The following is a 27,115-nucleotide window of genomic DNA, read 5'->3' on the forward strand; positions in this document are numbered from 1 at the left end:
TTGAAATCAAGGCGTGTGATACCTCTAGCTTTGTTCTTTCTTCAGATTGTTTTTGGCTATTCAGGGTCTTTCATGTTTCCATAAAAAAATTTAGAATTATTTTTTCTAGTTCTGTGAAAAATTCCATTGGTATTTTGATAGGGATTTCAGTGAATCTATAGATTGCCTTGGGTAGAATGGTCATTTTAACAATATTGATTCTTCCAATCTGTGAGCACAGTGTATCTTTCCATTTGTTAATGTCTTCAGTGTCTTTCATCAGTGCCTTTTAGAGAAACATGAAATGAAATAATATTTGTAAAAACACCTGGAAGAGTTCCTTGTGTCTATGAAACATGATGTAGGTGTGTTAAACAAATAAAATAAAATGACTTCATAACATAAGCAAATGAAAAAGTGTTTTTTCTTTTCCCCGAAATGTCTTTTTCGTAGGTAATCTTCATCTCTGAGCTCTTATGTTGCCTGTCTTTCCTTTTAGAAAGTCACAAAACTGAAGTGTTTGGGTCTTTGGTCTTATGCTCGCAATCTTTAGCAATATCTTCTTTGCTACTCGGAAATACTTTCTTCCATTTCTTACTTACTCTGTCCCTTTTGCTTGGACCCTCTCTCTCCTTCTGAGTACAGTGCTTGGCATAAAGTGAAAAACATGAAAAATGTCTTTCTTTAATGAAATCTCCTCCCTTGCTTTCTTTCCCTCTAATCATTCTACCAGTGACAAATCGCAGTAGACTTTCCCTCATTGGAAGTGGAAGGATGAGAGCCCAGGCTTTTCTAAGAGAAACACACAGAGAAGAGTACTCATATTATTTTAAAATACTTACTGTAATTTGTTATTCTGTAAATACTTGAGCATCTACTGTGTGTCAGGCACTGTGTGTTTGGGTGTGAAGGCATTGGGAGATGCAGTAATAGGACACACGTAGCACCTTGTAAGTTTCACCAGTGCTTACTCAAATTAGCATAGCAAAATATTTCCCACTAGAAGGGATCAGGGGGACCTCAGTGCACTTTCACATGTGCTACCTCATTTATTATACTACTAGACTGTCTTTTCACTTTTGAATCTCCAATACCTAAGTGTATTGCACCAACAGGCACAAAATGTTCCTTGTCTAAATGGATTTGTAATCCATTCTGTACATAGGATAACATTTTCTTCCCATTTTGCTATCCAGTTACTCCCTTCTCCCATTACTAAATAATTCTCTCCCTGCTGATTCGTTATACCTCATCATATTTAATATATGTCCCGTAATATCTTGTTTCTTTCTGTGCTCTGTGTTTTCTTTAACCAGTACCACACTCTTTTTAGCAACTGTAGACATATATTTTTATGTTTATTCTTCTTCAGGTTTTTATGTGATAGGCTCATCTCTTCTTTTTTTTTTTTAACCTATTCATTTTGTTCTAGGTAAATGTTAGAATTGTATTTGAGGTTCACTCACCATGCCACATTTCTCTAAATGGAATATTAAAAATATACATTTCATTCAGAGGGACGTGTCATCTTATGGTATCTTTTTTTTTCAGTCTAGAAATGTTTATTATACTCAGCTTAACCATACTGATAATAGCTTCTTTTTGTAAAGTGTTTTTTTTCCCCTTTTTCTTACAGATCACAGTTTTCTCATTAAGATACCTTGAAGTATTTTTAACTTTTTTTATATATAAATAGAATTTTTAAAATCATGTTTCATTTTCATTATTGGTAACAAAAGGGTTAGATTTTATATATTTATATGGGATCTGTCCAGGCTACTTAACTCTTTTATTAACTCTGATAGGTTTTCAATTGATTCTGTTCGGCTTTCTTGACATAAAATTACATCATGTACAAATAACAGTTTTTATTCTTCAGTATCTTTATCTCTTTTTTAACTGTCGTATCACATTGAACCCTATTCTCAAGTAAGCATTACATAACAATCATGGTAGATGGTTTGCTCCTGGAATGCTTCTAGTGCCTTGTGAAGTGAAAGACTGTTAGTGCAAAATACACTCTCTAGTGTAAGAAATACTACAATTAAAAGGGACATAAAACTGAACATTTTTCTTATGTTACATAGTAATTTTGTCACATAGTGTTCTGTTCATATTTAATGAAGAATTGCTTGCCATCCAGAAAGAGAAATATCTTCAAGAAATGAGTAAATTGCCTGAATTTAGTGGACTGATCCCTTTTAATCAGAAGAACTCTTTCTTGATCGGTTCTACAGTGAGGATGCTAATTTCTATGCTCTAGTCATGAGTTTAGAGAGGAATTGGGTCAAAACCCACCAAACCATCAGGTGAATGCCCTAGAGGGCCTGCAGTGTAGGAACAGAGGCCAGTCAGAAGTAGGCTAAATCATTCCAAAAGTGCAATAACCTTGAATCAGCTCAGGCTATGATTGGATTAAATGTGATTCATTCTCTGTCTAGAAGAGGAAGAGTAACCCTTTTTGGTAGAAGATGACGTTATTTAGAGCATATGTTCTCAAGGTGGGTAATATCTCTCCCGAGAGGGTAAACCTTGGTTCTTAAGTGGTGAAAAAATATTGACTATTACAGTGGTTTCTGTTTTTTAAAGGTCACAACACATAAAGAGATATACAGTATATCTGTGTTATTAAAATGCTGTGGGTGGGATGGAGGAAACATTAACTTAGATTCTTCAGTTTTTTTTTTACACAACACCTGATAATCAAAAGTTATAAGTATCCTAGGCTTCCCTGGTGGCGCATTGGTTGAGAGTCTGCCTGCTGATGCAGGGGATACGGGTTTGTGCCCCGGTCCGGGAGGATCCCACATGCTGCGGAGCGGCTAGGCCTGTAAGCCATGGCCGCTGAGCCTGCACGTCCGGAGCCTGTGCTCCTCAATGGGAGAGGCCACAACAGTGAGAGGCCCGCATACCGCAAAAAAAAAAAAAAAAAAAAAAAAAAAAGCTATAAGTATCCTAAGAGACAAGTCCATATGACCAAAATACATGAGAAAAGAAAGAGAACATAATTTATAGTTGGAATTTTGCCCCAAAGATTGAATAGAATGTAGGGACTTAAAAATAACATGACTAATATGTTAAAAAAAAAAAGAAAGAATTGGAAAGTTTCACCAAGGAATTGAAATTTGTGGAAAAAGAGGCAAATAGAAAATTTTATGACTGAAAAATACTGAAATTAAGAACTTTTTGAATAGGTTTAATAGCAGATTAGACACAGCAGAAAACAGTATTCATAAATTAGAAGACAGGTTAATAGAAAATATCCAAACTGAACCAGAGAGAAGAAATAATATATGTGTGTATTTCCACTAGCTAATGATTTGAAAAGAACCATATTTTTCCATATCCCTACAAGGAATAGGTATTTTAATACTGTTTATATTTTGCCACTTTATGTATAAAGTGATATTTCATTGTTACTTTAATTTGCATTTCACTAACAAAACATTTTATGTTTTATTTTCCTGTTTAGGTATTATTTTCTGAGAAATATTTATTCATATATTTACCATTATGTCTCTAGGAGTGTATACTTGTCTTATCAATTTGTATATTTTCTTGTATATGAGATATAACCTTATGTTGTCTCCATTACAAGCATTTTCTAGATCTATACGTAAAATAGTTGATTAATATGCTATTTTAATTTTCAGCAAAAAAATCTGGATTTGTATACTGACAATTATACTGGAAGTGTATATAAAATGATACAAATTAACTTTAAGTGAAGTAAGTCAGACAGAGAAAGACAAATATCATATGATATCACATATATGTGGAATCTAAAAATATGATACAAATGAACTTATTTACAAAACAGAAATAGACTCACAGACATAGGAAACACTCTTATGGTTACCAAAGAGGATAGTGGAGGGTGGGGGAGGGATAAATTAGGAGTTTGAGATTAATTTATACACACTACTATATATAAAATAGGTAAACAACAAGGACGTACTGTATAGCACAGGGAACTATACTCACTATCTTTTTTTTTTTTTAGGCAAGAAGTAGATTTATTAATATAGGATGCTTGCGAGGGATACGAGCAGCAGGTGAGGGGCCCTATCCCCAGAACTAAGTGAGAAAGCAGGTTTTTTTAGGGAGACACCCTCCACAGACAGAGGGCAGGCAGTCTCGGAAGGCGAGAGGCCCTGAAATATAGGGTGGTTAGTTTGTATGGGCTGGGTAATTCCATAGGCTAGCAAGTGGGAGGATTATTCCCACTATTTTGGAGAAGGGGTGGGGATTTCCAGGAGTATCTTGTAATAACCTATAATGGAAAAGAATCTGAAAAAGAATATATATACATATATGTATATGTATATATCTGAATCACTTTGCTATACACTGGAAACTAACATGACATTGTAAATCAACTGTACTTTAATAAAAAAAAAATAGCTTTCACAATTGATTCTAAGTTACATTGATAAGAATAGAGTAATTATTTTCTATATTCCAGACTGTCACATATACAAGTTTGTGTGTGCACATATTTCATAATTACGCTTGTAATTTAGCTTGTATGACAAAAGCTGTTGGAGATAACTTTACGTTCTCAGTTAACTTTCTTAATGATTTTCTTTTTGGTCTTGGATTAATTATGTCATTTTACTTTATGTTTAGAAATTAATATAACTATTGTCTAATTTTCACATTACACATTTATTTAGGTATAATTAAATAGCTAGTAGCTTACTTGCGGTTCAAGGTAACACTCTGTTACTGATACCAACATGAAAGTGTGTCTCTGTGTGAAGGTGGGAGGGTGCACGTATGCTGCTTCCTTGTAGATCCAGAATTGTTGGATTATTGGCTTACATACATACAAAGATTTTCCATTGATTTCTCCCTGTCATGGTAAAGTAGCCATGATAGATGTCATACCTCAAATGTTTCATTAAGGGTAATTCTGTCATGAAAGATAGTTCATCTGAGGATTTCTTGCTTATTTTGGCTTTGAAGACTGGCCATCCCAGTTGCACCACTTACCACCCCACTTAACCTTAGACAAGTTAAATAACCTTTCTAGGTCTTAATTTCATTACCAGTGAAATGAGGTTGATGATAGTATCACCTCATAGAATTAAATGTGATAACTCATGTCAAGTGCTCACCCAGAGCAAGCACTTATGAATAGAAACTGTAGTTAGCATTTCTGGTAAAACCTGCCTGTTCACATTTTGGTTGAAATACAGAGGTCAGACTCTGAGATTAAAGAGTATTTAAAGATTCTTCCCTGTGTTCTAAAGTTGTACTGCTTTTAAAAAGTGAGCAGTGACTGCAGGGAAGTTTCACGTGCCCAAATAGATCTTGATGTCATTATCTCATGGAAGCTGTAGCACAGCAGCTGAAATATATTTACATAAAATTAAGATAGTAACAAATTCCAAGAGGCATATTTGTTTAATAGCGTTGCATGGTGAAATCACTTTGTCAAATTCTGTCTTTAAGCCAAAATTACTGCTAATAGTACTTAAGACTTTTTAGTATTTATTTGAATATTTCCATTCTTTCTCCTGGAATGCCAAGCTATCAATTACAATAAGGAGAGCTGTGTGCTTACAGAACAGTGCCGTCTTTTCCTTATAGTAGCATTCTGAAATATTCGGAGGCTATGCTGAACACATATGCTTTTCTTCTTTTTTTAAAGAATCAAAGTTAGCGCATGAAGAATGGTAGAAATTTCAAAATGGTTCTTAAGTAGCAAAGATATGCTTTGCATTCACTGGTCTTCTCTGATAAGTCAGTTTCAGTTTTCAAGGAACCCCAAGGGTTCTGGTGACATTAACATTACATATCTTACATAAATGTTGAGTTTTTTTTAAGGTACAGGTAACCCTCTTCTCACTTTCTGCTCTGTGGATGAGTATGATTCCTTTTTCAAAGCATTATGGGGTATTTTCTGATTTTGCTATTTAAGAAAAAAGTTTGCAATTTATATTTTATTCTGAATGGTTTTGGTGCAGTTAATTGCTTTTTGCATTGCCATGTATGTTATGTTGCATCTATTTCTAAAATAATGGGTTAGTTTTCCCATTAATAGAGAATATTGGTTCTGAATGACCTATATGATAAGCAGTAACCTTATTTTGTATAGTTGTTTTAAAGGTTACAATCACCTACCCATTGGTTGCTCTGAGAGTTTTTAAAATAAAAATCTTCAAAGCCATCCTTGGATTATATCCTTTTACTAGTTAAAAGATTTCTATCATGATAAACCTTTAAGTTGGTGGTAATTTGGCTTTAATTTGAAACTGTATTTTAGAGTAATAGAAGACACTGGAACTTCTTTCTAAATAAAACTGTTTCTTTACAAGAGACAACATTTGTAAAGCACCTATGAGAGTGTCTGGCCCAATACATCTCAAATCTCTCCCCTCCCTCTACCTTTTTCTTTGTGGTATGTATATACTATGTTACTTCTGATGCCTCTTTTCCCAGTAGTTATAGACACATGAATTTATAGCTGTGTTCTGGACCAGTGTTCTATTGCTGTGTAACTAATTACCATAAGCTTAATGGCTTAAAACAACACCCGTTTATCATCTCCTAGTTCTGGACATCAGAAGTCTGGGCAGGGCTCAGCTCTGTTCTCTTCCCAGCTCACATGGTCAGCAGAATTCAGCTCCTTACAATTGCTGAGTTCACAGTATCTTCCACCTTCTTTGGTCCAGTGAAGCCATTCTCTGATGCTTCACCTTCTTGAAGTATTTGCCTGATTAGGTCAGGCCCAGACAAGATAATTTCCTTTTGATTAACTCAGCACCAGCTGATGAGTAATCAAGTCATTGGTGTGATATTCCATCATCTTGACAGGTCTGGCCACAGTGGACGGAGCCCTGGGGAGTATACATGAGTGTAAGTTATTGGGGTCTTCTTAGAATTCTGCCTGTCATATCCTGGGCTTTTAAACTTTTTCTCTGAGGAAAGAAATACATGAACATGACTACTTCCTGGTGGCGAGGTAGTGTTATGACCTCCATTTTACAAACGAGTGAAACTTAGACTCAGAAAAAAAATCACTGGCTCAAGGTCTCACTGACTTAAAGGGCCAAACAAAAATCCTTAGAGGCAGAATCTCCAATTGAGGGAGAGCCTCATTTTTAGTTGCTTTTTCTTAAACAGACACAGGTTTTCAAATGAGCTCTTTTTGAACAGTTCATGTTCTGATGCTTATTTGAGACCTCTGAACTCATTTCCCCAGGGAAGCTATGCCAGAAATGATGGGTGAGTTCCCAGGCTGCCCCACAGAATCCAACTGAACACATACTCTCAGGCAAATTGTCTGAGTAGTCCAGAACCCCTCAGGTCCTCATCCCTGAGCCCCATGGAGACCATCAAAGGTCCTGGCACTGTGCAGCTGGTGTGGCTGCCTTGTGTGATGGAAGTTGCCGAGGCCCGGGCCACTCAGGGAGGGCAAGAGGAGATGCTGCCCTCAGCTATCTTTGTGCCTGCTGGCAGGTAGATGGGGACAACAGTAATATCTGCTTCTGTTGTCATGGAAGAAGCTTCCAGCATTGAGTATTGGGATCATATTTAGTTTATCAATTAGGTAATTATGTTATACTCTATATACAGAATCTTGTTAGTTGAATTATCTTGTGTACAGAATCATTTGGCAAGTGATGTCAGGTTTTTAAATGGGGCCATTAAATTTGTGCCGTAGCTTGTGTGTGAAACTATTCGACAATCATTTCTACTCTTCACTTTTCTGTAACCATATTCTTTTGGATATATATTTTAAAAATGGCTTAGAAAGCTTATATCAAGCTAATATCTACATGTTAGCTAGAATCGTTTCAGAATAGCACAGCCTCTCTTTCTCTCTCCTTCCCATCTTGAGTTCTATCACGTTCTTCCTGTCTTTAAAACGTGCTTGAGGAAAGAGAGAGAAACGTGAATGATTCCCAGGGAATCCCCACAGACAGAAGGAACCACTGTCAGGCTGAAATTATTGAAGAGAACCGAGGTGGTGCCCATGACCGTAATACAGGGGGAACTGTGTCGGTGAAGGTCAGATGGAAGGTGACTGAGAAGAGAAGTGAGAGGAAGGAATATCTGGTTTTATTTTTCTTTAACTCCTTTTGTTGCTTTGCCTTCAGTTTTATAGCTCAGTGTCATGCTTTGTGACTTTGAGGAGATTATTGAACTTTATGGATCTTAGGAACAAAGTACTGATGTTTGCCTACATTTAAACTTTTTTTTTTAATCCTAAATTTTACTTTCTTTTCATTCACTGCCTCAGGTAAAATAAATAAATAAATGAATTCTATTCCCTTTTGATCTTCATTTCAGGTTATTCAAAATGTATGGCTGACAGCCTTCAAAGGAATAATACAGGCCTTGGATGTTTTATTCAGTGTATTGCTGCTCTGCCCTTTGCTGCAGCTATTCAAATTGCTACCAAAGTGCCTGAAAGGTTGTCATGGATTTTGCCAGCAGTAAATGACAAGTCGTAATATATACGGCAAATGTTGTAGGTGTATTGGAAATTACCGTCGCAGCCCCTAATTCATGGAAGTTTGTTTGTTTCCCATGTAATACTCAAAGTTCAGTCTAAATTCTTTGTCAGATAAATTTGGGTCTTATCTCACATGCAATGTGTGGAGTAAAAATAATTTAGAATGCAGTCACAAGTGGGAAACAAGTAACTTTTTAAAAGCGCATAGTAACTTTGTAAACAGATTTTTTTGTTGTTTTTGGGGTTTTTTTTTTTGGTTGTTTTTTTGTGTTTTTTTTTTAGTACGCGGGCCTCTCACTGTTGTGGCCTCTCCCGTTGTGGAGCACAGGCTCCGGACGCGCAGGCTCAGTGGCCATGGCTCACGGGCCCAGCCGCTCCACGGCATGTGGGATCTTCCCGGACCGGGGCACGAACCCGCGTCCCCTGCATCGGCAGGCGGACTCTCAACCACTGCACCACCAGGGAAGCCCAAACAGACTGTTTTTAACAGTTCTGTGCCCTTGGGACAAATGACATTCCCTTTTTATACCCTCTCCCTTTAAGGTGTCTACTTCCTTTTGCATTGGCTGCAGTGAAATCTTTCGAAGATCATTACCTTAGTGCCCCCTAATGAAATGTAAATAAAATGAATGATTACAGCTTGATTATGGGTCCAGTATTTATGAGGCTCCTGGTAACTTGCTGCATAAATTTAAGTATGTGAGTAAATTCTCTTAGGGGTCGTCAATGTGAGAGTATTTTATTTTTCTTTCCTATTTTTTATGATGCACTAATTCTTTTCACCTCTGAATTCTTTATTGTTGTTTCTGCCTTAGAAGAAGTAGGACCCTGGAAAACGGACATATTTTTTTTCTGGATGACTTTTATGGTCCCTGTAGGGTTTGGACCAGACGTGAGTTTCAGCCTGATCCTGACCTGTCAAAGGAACCTTAAAATAAAGGAACACAGCTTTTTTTAAAAAAATTTCTATACCGTATCCATCTCCACACGAGGAAAAAAATGTATGAACATTTCTTTCTTCTGCATTTTCTCATAAAGCACATCAAATTTCAGTCTATACTTTTATGGAAATCATGAGGGAATGGGTTAACATTGTTTTCTGATTACTTAGGGATTTCAAGTATTTTAAGTTTTCCACTTTGCCATCTAGATATTGGAAGCCAACCTCCCGCTCACTTTATTCTCAGTACCAATTTCACTGCAGTCTTTTCTTTCTAGAAGAATTATTATAGTGAAATTTCCATAGGACGGTCTCTTCCCTGCTGTAATGCTTATCCATCCTTCAAAGCATTTTCTCTGGCAGGAGACAGAATAACCCTTAAAGCTTGTACCATCCAGGCTCAGGTCCCACAGGAAAGGAAAGTTGAATTTTAATTTGGATTTGAGATCATTTGAGATTATCAGACATTTTGTGTCTTAATATTGGTTCTCAAGAATTTGATTCTTTTAGAGGCAACAGCCTATGATGTGAGGAGGAAGCTTGGGACTGAACTTGGTAAAGATACATTAACATTTATTTAATTATCTTGTGCTATCTGGAGACTTTTTTAAAAAAATTCCTCTCCCATGCAAAATATGAAGGAAAATAAGAGTATCTAAATGACAGGCTTCTCATATGAAGTGACTGTCCCTCTCATCCACAAGGCAGATGTCACAGGTCCCATCCATTCTGAATCCCACATTTGTAAAGAAGGGGGTAGGGTGATGAAGAGGACTGGTGGCTTATAGGACTTAAACCTGCTCAAAGACTGAGCTCCCAAGTTGGCTGAGCAGATAGAAAAGGAAAGGGGAAGGTGAAAACCCATGTCATTTTCTGATTTGGATTATTTGTCCTGGAACCAAAGACTGAGTTCTGTTAGAATGTGGGCATGATAAGAGAGATGTATAATCTGATTCCAAGTTTTAGGTTATCTGGGAGGGGGTAAGGCATTGCTGATATTCACATAAAAACTGTGTCATGTCATCAGAGATTCCTCTTGAGTGGTTCTCTGCTGTTTGGCATGACAGAATTATCAAAATTTGTGGCCTTACACTTCTCCTTTCTCACCCTCTGATACTCAGCGCCTTTTTGTTGGCTCTGCCCATCTCTGCTGCTGGTCCAGGGCCAGCCACCTCAGCCCCTCTCTCTCCAGGTAGCTCTCCAGTGCACTTTGCAAGCTATATGGCTATTATTGCTGTTCACAGATGATGCCATCTGTATCAATGGCTTGCATGGACTTGAATAAAACATGGCACGCTGGACTTCCCAAGGTAACCCAGAGTGATTCTGATTTCTCTAGTCAAGAATGGTAACTAAGGGCTTCCCTGGTGGCGCAGTGGTTGAGAGTCCACCTGCCGATGCAGGGGACACGGGTTCGTGCCCCGGTCTGGGAAGATCCCACGTGCCGCGGAGTGGCTGGGCCCGTGAGCCATGGCCGCTGGGCCTGCACGTCCGGAGCCTGTGCTCCACAATGGGAGAGGCCACAACGGTGAGAGGCCCGCGCACCGCAAAAAAAAAAAGAATGGTAACTAAGCCTTCTAGAAATAATCTCTAGAAGTTGAATTTGATGCCTTCACCCCTGTGGCTATACTTCTAGTTATCTTTGTTAACTGTTCTTTGTCAAATATTTATTGAGTGCCTTCTATGTGTGAGCACTGTGCTAAATAAACATGTAGTATAAAATGGTGAACAGAAAAGGCATGACCCCTGCCCTTATGGGGTTTATATTACTATATATTAATTAAAATTTACCCTGTTTGTGATAAGTGCTCCAAAGGAAAAGAGCAGAATGTTCTAGGTGAAGATAATTATAGGTCTAATTTAGATCAGGAGGTCAGGGGAGACCCCTTTGAGCAAGTGACATTTAAGTTGAGGTAAATATTTTAATTTAGTAAAGTAGAAGAAAGGCATTTTTTGTAAGATAAATTTGAGTTGTTTTATCATAGGGTTCTTAAAGCAGTTGAAGTCATAGATCCTTCATATATATTTAATCTTACAGTGCTAACTAAGTATTAAACTTTAGATGTTACAAAAAACCCTGAAAAAGTAAAAAAATTCAAAAGGTATAAAATGTTTATAAATAATAATCCATATTAAGGGGAAGAATATTGGGGACAAAGAATAAATATTATGGTAAAATGGTTGAATATGGAAATAATGAGGGTTGTGAATGAAGATAATTACTTATTTTGGCAACAGGAAAGGTCTGAGTTCAGACAACAAATTTGAGTAACTACGATGTGTCAGTGTGTACTAGGAGATAAGATGCCGTGTCAGCCGCCACAGGTGTGCCATTTAGTTCAGAAACAGATGATGTCCTTCAGTAATCCTAAAAACCAAAAATGTTCAGTACACTGGTCTAAGAGGCACTTGCTTTTGGGGAGGGAGCAGATGTTTTAACATAATGTTGTCAATATTAGGTCAAGAAAATAAAAGTAAAGTTAATTAGGCTTTAAATGGATCCCTGTTGAATGTTATATGCTATAAATGTAGACTATGTCTTCCCACTGCACTTAGCAATACTTAAGGAACATTCATCAAATTGATCCTTCATTAGGCTACAGAAAGCAATCTCAATAAATTATCCAAAGCAGACTATTACGGGTTCTCTTCTCTTCCTAGCTGGGTGACCTTGGACAAGTTAATTACCACTTCTCTGCCTCCTTTCCTCATTTGTAAAATGGGGTAAGAATGCCTATAGGTTCAAGTATATGAAATTGACACAAATGCTACAAGTTAGATACCTTTATAGTATAGTACTAGAAATTAACAAGATTTTTCAAAAATTTTGGGAATGTTCTCCTAAATGAAATTTGACTAAAAGAAAAGCATAACAATTATAATTAGAAATTCTTTAAAGGATAATAATGATCAACCAAAATATTACAAATTTTAAAATTCGAGTTCTGCTCAGGAGAAAATAGTTTCAAATGTGTTTTTCAGCATATAGAAAGCGTTTTGTGTTTTCAGGTGACCCATCTCCATGTTGCAAAATTCATTGATCTTTGATTTTATAAGATGCTTATTTCAGCAATTCCTGGTGTCCTGAAAAGGTCCTATATTTGCATCGAAAGACTGTAATTTTCAACGGAAGAAATGGGAATTGGAGAAGGATTTTCAGATTATAAAAAAGGGATATTTGTATTTCAGACTGCATTCTCTTTTTGGTTTTCTTCTTTGGATTCATGATGCCACCTAGGCCCAGCTTATTTGTACTTGGGGGACAACTCTTACAAGCTAAAAAAAAAAAAAAAGTTGACTGTGAGGGAGATGAGATAGGATACACTCTTTTAAAAAAACTTTTAAAAATACACATTGGGCCTCCCTGGTAGTGCAGTGGTTGAGAGTCCGCCTGCCGATGCTGGGGATATGGGTTCGTGCCCCGGTCCGGGAGGATCCCATATGCCGCGGAGTGGCTGGGCCCGTGAGCCATGGCCGCTGAGCCTGCACGTCCAGAGCCTGTGCTCCGCAATGGGAGAGGCCACAACAGTGAGAGGCCCGCGTACCGCAAAAAAAAAAAAAAAAAAAAAAAACCACATTGATGAAGATGGAAAATACAACATTAACAACATGTAGTTGTCTTTGTGTTGCTTGGCTAATTGAAATAGACAGGCATGAGCCCTCATTTTCTCTTTTGCTCAAACAAGATGCTTGAAGTCTGAGCAGATATGACCACAAAGCCAACATTAGTCTTTCCAGACTTTAATTTCACCTTTTGTATTGTTTTGTAGAACTTGGAATATCAGGGTTGAAATCAATATAAAGTCTGTTGTTAAGGCAAACAAGTTTGGGCTAACTTGTCCTTCTTTCCCCTGCTTCCTCCCCCAGAATATAGCCAATGAAACCTTTTCCATAAAATCCTATTTTTAAGCCAAGTAAACATTTTATATTAAAACTAGGAAATACTGATTTTCTTTATTATTTCCAGGAAGGTGCACATAATAGTTATTCAGTAAATGAATGTTCACTGAAGGAATGGCAGCTATCAAACATGGAATATAAAGAAAAGGCATGTGTTTTTTCATTGCTCTGCTGGTCTCCATCGAGTGCATTGCACCTAGTCATGTAATTTTGGTGTTTTTGTTACTATGACTTCAAACAGCAGGGCAACACACACATACGGGTCATCTGTTATGGGTTGTCAGATCATTATCGCATTTCATAATAACTAAATGATATGCTTGACTTGGAATTATGCAAGATATGTTGGGGCCAGAAATTTCAGAAAGATGAGCATTTTTAAAAGAAGGCTATAGATCTTCAGTGATGATGCAAACATTTGTGCCTCTTCATTACACATTGTCTTCCCCAGGTTTCAAAACCTGGTGTGTCCATACATGTTGATGACATTTCCCTAAAAGAGCTTAACTACTGCATATGGCCCTTTATGTTTAAAATTCACTGATGATCTGAATTTTTCCTTCTTTCTTTTAACTGGTTTGAATTTACCATTCTCCCCCTCTTATTTAAAAGATAATGTTTTTCTTTCATTTGTCAATCTTCACGTTACCATTTTAGGTCTCTTTAGATGTTGCATCTATTATTTATAAAAATTTTCACATAGCTTCAACTGTGGAAAATGCCTTAATTGTGTAATTCACAGTGCGAAAAAAATTTTAAGTATATTAAAAAATTAGACATCATTAGGATAACCTATTGAAGAGGGCCTTTCTCTAATGAGGAACTCTGCTAATGTGGGTTGAGCTCTTGAAAGATGATGGTGTGGCTGTTAATGGGTCAGCAGATAACAAAAATAGAAAATAGTAAGGATGGTGCTATATAGTCTTTGACCCTGATAATCTATCCAAACAGGAGATAACTGTGGTGTTGCTGAGTGTGGAGATAGAAGAGGTCTGTTATCAGTTATCACCTCTAGAAAATGCTTTGTAGTTTGTGAAGCTTTTTCCCAAGCCCTGTGTCATTTAATTTAATTTTTGTTTGTTGGCCATTTTTGACAGTTTACCTGTCCAAAAATAGAGTTTACTAACTTACCTTTTGGGTTACGTATCCAGAATATATCTGATTTCATGCAATATGTTTTCCAAAATGCTACTGAAAATCAATTTTTGGTGAATTAAGTATGTTGAATATCTTACCTAGAAAAATGCTCCTGGAATCATTTTGTCAAGTAAATGTCAATGCTTATACTTTATGATCTGGAAAAGTGTAGTGTACTTTAATAAAAAGAACAAAGTGGTTGGAGTCAGAAAAATCTGACTTACTAACTATATAATGCTGAGTGAATAATTAATTATTTTGGTCCCAGATACCCCCATAAAATTTGCCCCTTTACTTTAGCATTCTGTATTTTCTCAATATTTGGGTTTGTATTTTCCTGTGGATTTGTCCCTTTATTCCATCTTCTAGTTTTCTATTTTCTTTGGTTCTGACCTAATGTACTTGTACCTTTGTGTATGTGTGTGTACTTTTGCTTTTTTACTTTGCTTCATGTATTAATTTAACAAATAGTGAGTAGTGTATGTGTGTATTCTTACATGTTGCCCCAAATCCTGCATGGAATGATGTAGAGCATAAATAAGTTTTTAACAAGAGGGAGTATATTTGAGAAGCGTGTGAGAAAGCTGTAAAACCTCTAAAATAGATTCTTTGCTTTTATGAGAAATGCAGCTTGAGACTTAGAGGAATCCCCAGATTCACAAGTTTGAGGAATTTTCACAAACTGTGTATATAGATATAACCAGCGCTTAGGTCAAGAAACAGAACATTATTTGTCCCTCAGGAGCCCCCTTCATACTTCCTGTCACTACCTCCATAACTGCTATCTTGACTTCTAAAAGTATAGATTGGTTTGGCCTGATTTTGAACTTCCTATAAGTAGAGTCATAGGATAGGTATACATTTTTTTTTCTTTTCTTTTGTTTTTTTAATTGTAAAATACACATAACAAAATTTACCGTGTTTTTAAGTGTACTGTCCTGTGGCATTAAGTGCCTTCACATTGCTGTGCAACTATCACCACCTTCCCTCCACAGAACCTTTTCATCTTTCCAGACTGAAATTCCATACCCATTAAACACTAACTCCCCATTCTCCCCTCCCCCAAGCCCTGGCAACCACCATTCTCCTTTCTGTCTCTAGGAATCTGACTATTCTAGGTACCTCATATAAGTGGAATTATATAATATTTATCCTTTTGAGGCTGGCTTATGTCACTTAACATACCTTCAAGGTTCACCCATGTTACAGCATATGTCAAAATGTCCTTCCCTTTTCAGGCTGAGTAACATTCCATTTCATGTGTATATCATATTTGGTTTATCTGTTCATCCATCGATAGACACCTCCATCTTTCTGTTGCAGACTGGTCTGTGTGCTCTGTAGGTCTGCTGCATGGCTGTTTTCTTGGGATTTCCTTTTACCATCACTGTGCTCATCCTGGTAATTCCCTTCACTTCTCTCCATGCACTGTCCTTGCCTTGATCTTATGCATTTCTCTTAAATGGTTTACTTCATTGTTTAGCGTATCCCCCAGTACTTTCTTGAGAAAAGGTGTACCAGTGGTTAATTTGGTACCTTATATGTCTTAAGCTATCTTTAGCAAACTATGTAGATGATGGTGATAAGCCTTCTCTGTCGAGAAAGGATCTCATTTTGTTTGGGGAAGGAAGAGGAACAGGAGAGAGCAGGAGACAGGGAGGGGAGAAAGAGTAGAAGATGCTTCTGCCCTGATCTTTCCTCATCTTGCCCCCCTAGGAGGGGCCCTATCCTAGTCATCTTGCTTCTCTAATGTCTTGCCCATAGGAAGCAGTTGAGATATGTCCTTCAGTGAATGAACACACATGGACAGCCTTATGATACCTGCTTTATGAAGTGATGGACAATCCTTAGAGGTCATTAACTGGCTTCTCAAAAAGGCCTGCTTGAACAACCAATACCCATTATTAAAGGTATCACTACAATCGAAACCTGGTTCTTTATCTCCATGGCAGATAGAACATAAAACTGATTCTTCCTTTAACTTTTATTCTATCCTTCTTCCTGTTTTGCTAAATGATAAAATCCTTAAGAATCAAACTTTTATATGATTCATCCTTACATCCCACACCATACCATGCATTACATAAATGCTTAACAAATGTTTGTTGCGTTACTACAATCAGACACATGACTTTCTTTAAGGCCATTAAATGAGCCAGCCTGTCCCAGCTTCAGAGACTTTGCAATGGCTGTTCCCTCTGTCTGTGGTACTTTTTTCCCGACTCTTCATGAGCTGGTTCCTTTTCATTCTGCAAATGAAGCTTGCACATCATTGAGTCCTCCTGGTCCCGATCTAAAAGCACTGTCTACTCCCTGAGTCACTGATTGTCATATTACCTGTGGTGGCCCCTACACAATACCTGTCCTTATCAGAAATGATCTTAGTTCTGTCTTTATTTAGTTTCCCCAACTCCAATGGACTCCACAGATGGATCTTTCCATCTCATTCACTGCTGTATCTCTCATACCTAGAACAGGGACTGCTAAATAAAATTTTGTTTTTATTAAAAAAATATTTTTTGTAGTTGATTTGCAATGTTTCAGGTATACAGTAAAATGATTATGAATTATATCAGCTATTGAGAGAGTGAAAATGTTAATAATATGGTCTAACTATTATCGAGTTATGTGAGTTGTAAAAGAAGAGAGCAGACACGCACACACACACACATACACATCTTTTTTGAACGTTTTCCTCAACCATGCTCACCTTTTAAGAATATATAAATAATTGAACATTCAGGCAGGGTGATACTCATTTTCACTCTTGCCTTAAGGTTTTGTATCTGTCTTGAATCTAGAGAGACAAAATATCAGAAAATATTGGATTGGGGACATCTGCCCCTTGAATTTCGTCTAAGAAGTCAAACCCTTATGTGTAAATCCTGTCTGCCTATGTACCTCAGGTCATGGTACCCAGCCAGACGTGTGAGACACCCTTTTATCCACGGCCTTGGAATCACGGTAGAGCTCATTTGGCTGTAGTTTGGGATGTCTTGCTTTGCAGATTTCCATATCTAGGTTACTGCTTGGGTGTGGCCTGGAGACCCTGGTAATTAGGTTTCTGTGATTACAGATACTTCTGGGGCTCTGGTTGTAAAAAGCCCTTCCCCCTGAAAACAGGGCAGAGCCCTTCCCCCTGAAAGCAGGCCAGAACATTGCCTACGCTTAGGTTAGTAATATTGCTGAGAGAGGAAATATCAACTGAGAAGTGAAACAATAAGATTGCTCTTTTTTTTTTTCCCCTAAGCTGAGTACAGTGAAATGAGAACCAAAATGTTTGAAACTGGTTAATGATGCTGAGGGTCCTGCAGAAATTGACGCTTGCCTTTACAGCAGGATTCCTAGAGCAGCACCGTTTTTTTTTTAATAGAGGTTTTACGAATTTTCATTAGTTTTTTATAAGTTTATTTATTTTATTTATTTATTTTTGGCTGTGTTGGGTCTTCGTTGCTGCACGTAGGCTTTTTCTAGTTGTGGCAAACGGGGGCTACTCTTCATTGCTGTGGCTTCTCATTGCGGAGGCTTCTATTGTTGCGGAGCATGGGCTCTAGGTGCATGGGCTTCAGTAGTTGTGGCTCACGGGCTCTAGAACACAGGCTCAGTAGCTGTGGCGCACGGGTTTAGTTGCTCCGCGGCACGTGGGATCTTCCAGGACCAGGGATCGAACCTGTGTCCCCTGCATTGGCAGGCGGATTCATAACTACTGCGCCACCAGGGAAGTCCATAGAGCAGCACTGTTGATTTGGAATTGGGTAATTCTTCGTTGTGGGGCTGTCTCATGCATTGCAGGGTGCTCAGCAACGTCCCTGGCCTCTGCCCAGGTGTGACAACCAAAAATGTCTCCAAACATTGCCAGCCCTAGTTGAGAACTACTACTCTAGGGAATACATAGAAGAACCCTGCCTTAAGCCATGCCACTGGATTTGTTCAAAACCCATATGTATTGCCACCATTAATGTGGCTGCGTGGTTTCCTTTCCCGTACGTAAGAAGAGAAGGCTGCTTAACTCCAGCCAGTGTGCATGTCTTCTTAGTGATGCCAAAGTAGTTTAAACCAGTGTCTTCCCCAAATACTCATCTCCCGTCAAAATGCAGCCCCCTAGTCTAGTGTGACCTTGGTTTTCTCTGCACGCACATGTGAGCAGCTGGGCCTTGGTGTGTGCCTTCCAGCCAGTGGGGGCCTTTCTGGGTCTTCATGTGGTATCTGAACATGTCCTGATCTTCCAGTTTCCTGGAGGCCACTCTCTGAGGTCATGGCTCTGGCACTTAAGTTATCTAACGCTGTGGAGATCTATAATTATAAGAAAAAGGAGGGTAAGTCTCTTTGGTTGGTGGTTGCAGCAGAGGGAGGGACATTTATTCACATTTCAGCCGATAGGTATTGGATACCTGTGTGAGCCGTCCTCGGCACTGGAGATACAAACGACCCAGTTACCTTCTTGGAGCCTCCTCTCATAGGGAAAGACAGACGATCAAAAAATGAATATAAAATATGTCCAGTGATGGTAAGTGCTGAGAGGAGAAAGACATTAGGATGATAAGGAAACACTAGGTGTGGGGAAGGCTTGCAATTTCACCTAGGGAGGACGTTTGGATGCCTCAGGGGAGAAGAGTTTCAGGCAGAGGAAGCAGTAAATGCAAAAGCCCTGGGGTAGGAGTGTGCTTGGTGTATGTGAAGAACAGCCAGGAGTGAGAGCGGGAGTTGTAGGGGAAGAGGCCAGGGAGGTGGGCCTGTACATGTCACATGGAGCTTTTCAGGCCTGGTAAGAACTCTTCTTCAATTTTTTATTACAGAAAATTTCGAACATGTACTAGACAGAAGAGTATAATGAACCCCCTATCTACCTATTACCCAGGCTTACTAAATAGTAACTCAGGGATAGTTTTCTTTTATATATATTATTGGGTTGGCCAAAAAGTTCAGGAAAAAAACCTGTGGAAAAACCCGAACTTTTTGGCCAACGCAATATATCTTATAATCCCTCTCCAGATTGATTTGAAGCAAAGCCTAGACATGTTATTTTATCTGTGAATATTTTGGGGTGTATATCTGGAAGGTAAGGAATTAAAAATAATCCTGATCCCAATGTTATTCTTAAAAATAATTGATTGCTATTAACAAATACCCAGTGTGTGTGTATGTATTTGTGTGTTTGTGTGTATATGTCTATTATACTGATTATTTTCTAAATGTTTGATTATGTGTTTGATATCAGGACTCCAAAAAAAGTTTTTATGTTGTAATTAGTCAATATATCTCTTAAGTCTTTTTTAATGTTGAGGTTCTCTTTCCATCTTTTTTTTTTTTTTTCCCTCCTGCTTTGAAAATGTTTAAGAAATCAGATCATTTGTTCTGGCTTTCACAGTCTAGCTTTTGCTGATCGTGTTTCTGTGGTATTAACATGTTCCTTTGTCACTATATTTCCTATAAAATGATATTTTGATGTAGAGGCTTGGTTGTGTCTGGGGTGATGTGGCTTTTTTTGGTGAAACTACTTCATAGGTGTTGCATCAAGCAGCATATAATACCCAGCTGTCTCTTTGTGATGCCAGCAGTCATTGTTGGTTATGGCCGAGATCTGTTGATTGCTTAGGGTTTGAAAAATGGTGATAATCTCATTTTGTCACCCCTTCTTTGTTTACCACTTGGAATATGTCTATGAAGAGAATCATTTCCCATCTATGAGGTGGAATTTATAGGGAAAGCAGGATAAGTGCTTGCTTTTTTTCCTTTGCCAGTTTTCAAAATTAATTGGGTAGTTTTCCAGCATCCTCCAAAGGTGACCCTGGCTGGCTGGCTGGCTTCCTTCCTTCTTTTTTCCTCCCTTTCTCATCTTCTTGAACTCATGATTTCAAACTTTGGATACATTTTAATATATTGCTATTGTCAATCCTATTGATGCTCAGTTGTCCCATTTTTTTGGCCAAGTTTGCTAGATTTTTGGCTTTTATTTGGAATAAGAGGGAAGCTAGTGGAAGATTTTGAGCGGAGGAGTGATTTATTGTGGAACTGATCATTTTGGAGTTTGTGTGGCCAACAAAGGGTAGGAGGGTAGCAGGGAAGAAGTAGAGAGTCCAGTTAGAAGGAAATTACAGTAATCTAGTCAGGACGTTCACTGTGATTTGGGTGGAAAGAATGGTGAGATTCTGGGTATTTTAGCAAAGAAGCTTATTTGGGGGGAAGGGTAGAATGGGGAGCAAAGATGATCCCTCCTCTTTTGTATTCCCTTGTATCTTTATTATTTCTTATTGTTATGATTTTATGCTAATTACAGATATTTGTTTACATTCTGTCTGCCTCCCTATGGTCACCAACCAATGACTGTGTTCCTGGTGTGGATTTGTTACCTCTAACAGGGAGGAAGGTTGGTTAGTTTTGTGAGCTCACACAGAAGGAGAAGTAACATTAACAAATGCCCCAGAGCATATTGGCAGGTTAGGATATAGAGAAAGGGTATGGGAAGATCACGTGCACCTCCTCTGGCCCACATGCACCTTTGTAGGTTTAGAAACAGGTACCCTCTAGATAGTGCAGAGCTGAGGGTGACTTTGTGAAAATGAGAAATAATAGGGTGGAAGCAGCACAGAGCATTGGTTCAAGCTTGGCTACGTGGGAAGCAGGCTGGATTTCAGCCCTGACTTCCCTCCCTGCCCAGCCCCCTTGTGCAGGGCACAACCTGAACAACTGCCCATGGCATCCCTGCCTATGACAGCCCCTGGGACAGGAGTAAACACACCCGAATCTAATTCCGGCACTGCCACCAACTGTGCGCCCTCAGCTTCGTCATCTGTGAAAAGATGGAGTTTGGCTTCATGGCCTTTTAAATGTAACCACTTGAACACAGTTTTTTCACCACAGCTTGGCTATGCGTGGGTAGACTTGCAGTGCTTGAAAATGAGAAATCTTGCTAAAATACAATCCTAATTTGTTCTAGTATTTCTTCTCAACAAACCGGTGGTTGCCAAATTTTAAAACATTTTAAAATGCATTAGAGGAAGTGAGTCAGATACGTTCTTCATACACGACAGTGGAAGTACACTGAGTTCCAAGTTATGAATACTGTGAAAAATTGTGTTCGTTGAATAAATACAGGATGAAACTTTCAGTCTTCCAGAATATATGTTCTCCCTTTCCTTATTTGTATTTGATTGCTCGTTAACGTATGTATGTATCACTGTGACCTTCTTAAAAATCAGCTTTCCAAAATAAAAATACAAGCTCCAATCTCTTGTGTGTCCAGTTGGTACTTTCCCATTGTAGGGTTTTGCCTGTTCACACAAGTCTTTGCCTCACAGCAGAGTTCAGCTTCCCCCAAATTAAAGCAGTTAGTTTATTCCTCTTTCTGATGATTGCCATATATAGAAAAAAAATCTATTTATTTTCATTGGGCACCGATCGCCGTGTCTTTCTTGTGGAACATGACTGATTTTGTTAACTCCACCAAGGAAAGAATAAGTAGAACTTCCTCAGGGTGGCCACGCTCTATTCAGGAGCATCCCCGGGAGGTGGGGAATAGTTGAGGTTTGCTGAGATAAACTCTTTGACAAGTATGATACTGTTGCTTTGTTATTATTTTTTCCAGTCTGCATGGTGAAAAGGACTTTTCATTTCACTGAAGTGAAAACTGGGTCTGTGAGAGGAGCGACTTTCTTAAAAAAAAAAAAAAAAAAAAAAAAAAAACCAGAAACCAATTACTTGATATGCAGAGCCGAAAGCCTCATTCCCTTAACGAAATCAGTGCAGTGTGCACTGCCGTTAACCTGAGGAAAGCGGCTGCCATCCCTTGATTATGACTGGAGGTGGAAAGACCCAAACTTGCAGGATTCCCCTCCCCCTCGAGAGATTGTTAGTCCAGCCCTTTCTAGAGGTTCGTTTCGGCTCTCTGTCATCACCGGGACGCTAGCAGGGAATATGTGTCATGGTTACAATAGAGTGTGGTAACATATAACAACCATGAAAGCCCAGCGGGAAAGGCTACAGATTCCGGGGCTGACCTTGGAGTAAGTATTGTCTCTCTTTAATATTTTAATGCTTTCTGCATGGCACTCGCTTTCCTGCGACCAGTAGCTATTTAGCATTTGTTTGTACTGACAGCCTCAGAGCACTGCAGTGTGAGCTGGAAGGAACATGTCTTAAATGTATGGCATTTGATTTCAGCTGATGTGGAAGCCCAGACCCAGCATTTTGTGTTGCAGTCAGAGGGAAAGAGCTGCTGCATATTTAAAGTTACTAAACCTCAGTGCTGGAAACATCTTAACAGCTCATTGTGGAAGAATGTATCAGCAGGCCTGTGGTGTGTCTGTCTTTCTTTTTTTCTTCTCTCTTACTGTTTGTTTATCCCCATGCTGCCTTGTTCTAAAGAAGGGCCTCTGTCTGTCTTGAATAACAGAAGACATTACAATGGATAAGAGTGCAAAAGAAGGGTTATTTGTGACACTCATTAGCTGTGATCCATGTTTTATCTGTGCAACAGAATAGTAATGAACTGTAGTACATTTTGCATCCTCTCTGCAGAGTCTCCATCCACCGCATGCAGTGTGTTTACCTAGTTGAGCTCTGTGTTTGCTTAGCTGGGGGGTTTTCTTTGTTTTTTGTTTTTTAACCCATTAACGCATCTGACTGCCTTCTGATTTGATGCAGCCACGTAAAATGCCCACATCTAATTTGTGGCGAAGTTAAACATCTGTGATGAAGGAAGTGTCAGCAAATTTTTATTTTAAATCTGTTTGTCAAAGATGCAGCAGCTATGAGTTAGTCTGTGCTGGCACACTTAAAATAATTAACAGTACAATAGAAATCTGGTAGAAAAATATAAATATGTCTTCTAACTTGCAGTACAGATATAAAATTGCATTTCCATTGAATTCTGTGCAACCCAAATCATCTCATACTGGACTCCTTCCAGGAGGAGACTGCAGGGGAGACCTGTACCCAGTTCTGAGGGGTAACTCTTCCTCTTGGACCCTGTAGATGCGTCATACAAGGGAAACTGTTTCCTTGGTTAATAAGTGAATAAAAACATGACATTTCTGAAGTGATGTGAGCACTTTCTTAATCAGTTCTTGCTCTAAAATTATACACTGATTTTTTACTGACAAGTGCTCACTTATAAAAGTTAGAGGGCTCCTACAACCGTCTTGCTAGATGTGGCTTTTTATATAATAAAGAGGTACAAAGAGTATTTACCCATTGCCTACTGTTTTGTCCCCATCTCCACCCTGGCATTCAGCCCTCCTCATCTATGTGGAATATTGTAGTGGCATGCGTGGATTTTTCTACTTAACCCTCATCTCTCTAGCATTCTGGAAATGCACAGCTCAGATGCCCATGACTCTGTGTGCCAGGCTCAGGAACTTAGCTTTAACCCCCAGCTTCACTTTGACCTCTATTTCTGATTGTGCTGCTTCCTTGTTGTCTTCTTTGGCCTTGGTATATACCATTTCACATTACACCTTTTCTTTCTTTCGTGTTTGGTATCTCGTCCACGTTAACAGGAGATGCTTCAAAGTTACTCTGTAACATACAAACTCAGTTGTATTCATTATTCCATCTATAATTTGAAAGACTGAGGTATGCCACAAATTTTATGATGATGCAGGACATACAGGTCAGCTCAACACAGGGGGTTCTGTGCATTTTGTTTTCATCCCAGGCCACACCCCCTCAGTCTAGGCTCTACCCTGGTACACGTTACTGTGCATCTGAAATAGTTTATCCTTTACCTGAGGAGCTTGAGACAGTAGATAGAATTAGAGTATCACTCTTCAATGTCATTGTCGTGTTAGCATGAAATTCACGTTGAACGTTTTGTTTACCTTGAAATGTAAAACTACTCTTAGGTAGACATAGCGGATTTTACATTCATTCATGGAGAAAGTTAATTCTGCAGTCTGAGTAAATCCAGTTTCTTGACACTGCAGAGAATGGCTATAATGGAAAGTCTTATCATTGATTTTATTAAGAGCACATTTAGTGTATATAATTTTATTTATTTGGGGACCTTTTAACAGACTAACTCTGCAAAACAGCTTCTGTATGTTCTCTCATGAGATGTTTCTGTTTTTCTTCAGGAGAGTTTATTCCATAGGTACTGCAGCACAGACTCTTACACTAGCATATTTTATATGGAGGCAATTCAGAATTTTCCATCTGATTTATCAATAACATGAGGCAGTTTCTGATTCCTGTTTCAGAAAGTGGAATCCTGCATGTGAGACAGCAAATATATAAGTATTTCAGAAATTAATGGATTATTAATTTATTCAGAAATTTCTGACATGTAGATAGCCTATGCATGGATTTCTGATTTCTGAGAAACTGGGTCTTTTTTTTTTTCTTCCTTTTTTCAATTTTAGTATAGAATTAGGTTCACAGACACTTCATAGCACACATGATAATGTATCTCAGCTTGGAGGCATGGAGTGGCTTCAGTGCCTTTGCATGCCTATTTTAGGACCAGAAGGAACAGATAAGACTGTACTTGGACTAAATGATGGCTGTATCAGTGGGCATTCAGGAGAGCTTTCCAATGAGCTGCTAAGTTAGAGTACAGTATGCTTAAGAGCAGCAGCTTTTTGAACGTGCTCTGAATGTATAAGGAAACTAATTCCTTAGTTTGCCGAGTACTGGTACCAAACCAGAGAATGGTTTTAGAAGATATAAAACAGATATAAAATGTTACTCTATTAAAACATTTTATTAAACAAATTGGAGCATTGTGAGCAATGACTTACATTTCGGTTTAAAACAAATACAGCCAAGTCTCAATTATCCACATCATGGGAAACAAGGATGGCATTAAGAATTGGGGAAGCCTAAATCTGATTCTAGCCACTGTCGCCACTTCTCTGTTCAGTGAAGGGCACAACCAGCTTGAATTAGCCAACATGCAGCTCAGTTCCAAGACCTCTTTGCCTAAGGTAGGAAAATGTGGTTACGATGTAGAGTCATGGACCAAAGGAGAGGCAGAAGAATGTTAAGAAACTCATTGCAATATAGCAGGAGTTTCCAGGGCTCACTTCAGCCTAAGAGTTGGTACTAGAACACTTAGCTAATTCTTATTTTGACTTTGCCATGTGAAAATAATTAAAATGGACTAGTATTAACTTCATATTTTGATAGATCTGTTGGCAAAATTGTTGCAAGTAAGATATCTGACAAATTTGTTTCCTTTCGTCCCTAAAAGAGAAGAGCCATGAGGCCAAAAGGAAAAAAGATAAAAGGACTGTAAGCTCACCACCCCATGCTGAATATTTGAGAGTTGGCTGGTGAATATGCTTGGTGGTTTGGATGGGTTGTTGGGAGTAGGAATTATAATGGTCCGTTGATAGATGAACTTGAAAAAACCTCTTTGGAGAGTAAAACACTTTACAACCATATGTGAGAAATTTTGAAGTTACTTATTATGAATATAAGCATAAGAACACTTTGTACCATGAGAATTAGACAAAATGTTGTTGGATATTTTTCCCTGCAAAGCATTTAAAAATATGGAAATGTTTGTTGCTTTGCTTTTTTAAAACGACAGTATTTAACCTGAAGTTTCATTTCTTTTCTGATAACTACTTCCCTCTAGTTCTGCTACAGATTCACCATTGGTTCTTAATCAGAAATAGAATATACTCAATATAAAGAACAGCACTGAATTGACTTTGCAAAAAATCACGTGTCGAACATATCTGCCAAGTTGCTCTGTGACAAAGAAAAGGCACAAATAAAAATGGCAGCAGTAGTTTTGAGAATGTAAATTTCAGCAGGAAGCATTGTGCTTGTTCTCTGGTTTAGAGCTAAAAAGGGGCGCGTGATTAGATGATTACCTAGTGGTACCGATAGGCATGCCGTGATCATTCTCGCCTAAAGGGAACACAGTCCCTTCAATGAGCTGTGCTATTTTTACTGCCATCATTTCTCCCACTTGGAATGACATTATTTTAACTTTCAGTCTCACTCCAAGGAGCCTGAGTCCAACCCCATCCAGCCCAGGCAGTCCCTGTAGTCCTCTCTTCGCTTTTCACTTCTGGAGGTAAGCGCGCTCCAGTGCCTGCCCGGGGCTGCTTTGTCTTCCCTTCCCTTCCCCCAGATTGCACCCCGAGTATTTGAACACTTTGGACCACAATACGCAATAAACAATTTTTTCTTAACTGTTTTCTTAGTGTTAACATAAAGTAAGGAAACTTGTTGAGCTGTTTACTTGATGACTTACAGGAACACTGAGAAAATGTGCTATGCTTGTCCCATTGAGCATATCTTACTAATGTTTCACTTAGTGTCCAGTGATTGATTAGTTGTTTGTTTGATTCCTGTGTGTGTATTACATGTGGCTTTCCTTAGGAAATGGTCTACACTGAATTTCATGAATTTTGATCCATTTTTTATAATGATACCGTTTATGACAATTTCTAAGAAACATTTTCTAATTCACATTAGAGTATCATATCTGTTTTGCCACAAAGTATTTTATATCCTGTTATTTACAGGACAAAGTACTTGAATTGTCTAAAACCATTAGTATTTTTAAATCTTTTTTAGAATTTCCAGTTACATACCCCACCCTCTCACTCATAGGCTGATATAAATTAATTCTTCTCTGTTCTCTAGAGAAATATCTTCAAGGAACTATACTTGCATTTTAGCCTAGTTTGTTACAAGAGTACATAAGAGAAAATGCTGTTAGTATTGTATGTATAGTA

The 27,115-nt window shown here is 38.3% G+C and overlaps 1 protein-coding gene across 6 annotated transcripts in view; it reads left to right on the forward strand.

Annotated features, from left to right (window-relative positions):
- MAST4 (microtubule associated serine/threonine kinase family member 4) overlaps positions 1–27,115 on the forward strand; it is a gene marked incomplete at its 5' end in the record, with an annotated part of 581,401 nt that overhangs the window by 340,438 nt on the left and 213,848 nt on the right. Inside the window, one exon of one of the 6 annotated variants that reach the window (XM_081231063.1) lies at positions 22,380–22,426. The exons of 4 other annotated variants lie outside the window; for them this stretch is intronic. In XM_081231063.1, coding sequence (XP_081087189.1) covers positions 22,380–22,426 — 47 coding nt within the window. Of the gene's footprint in view, positions 1–22,379; positions 22,427–26,253; positions 26,449–27,115 lie in introns of those variants that run through there. One more of the 6 variants, XM_081231060.1, reaches the window with a different exon arrangement.

The sequence above is a fragment of the Mesoplodon bidens genome (assembly GCF_964165515.1).
Source record: "Mesoplodon bidens genome assembly, chromosome: 4".
Classification (NCBI taxonomy): Eukaryota; Metazoa; Chordata; class Mammalia; order Artiodactyla; family Ziphiidae; genus Mesoplodon; species Mesoplodon bidens.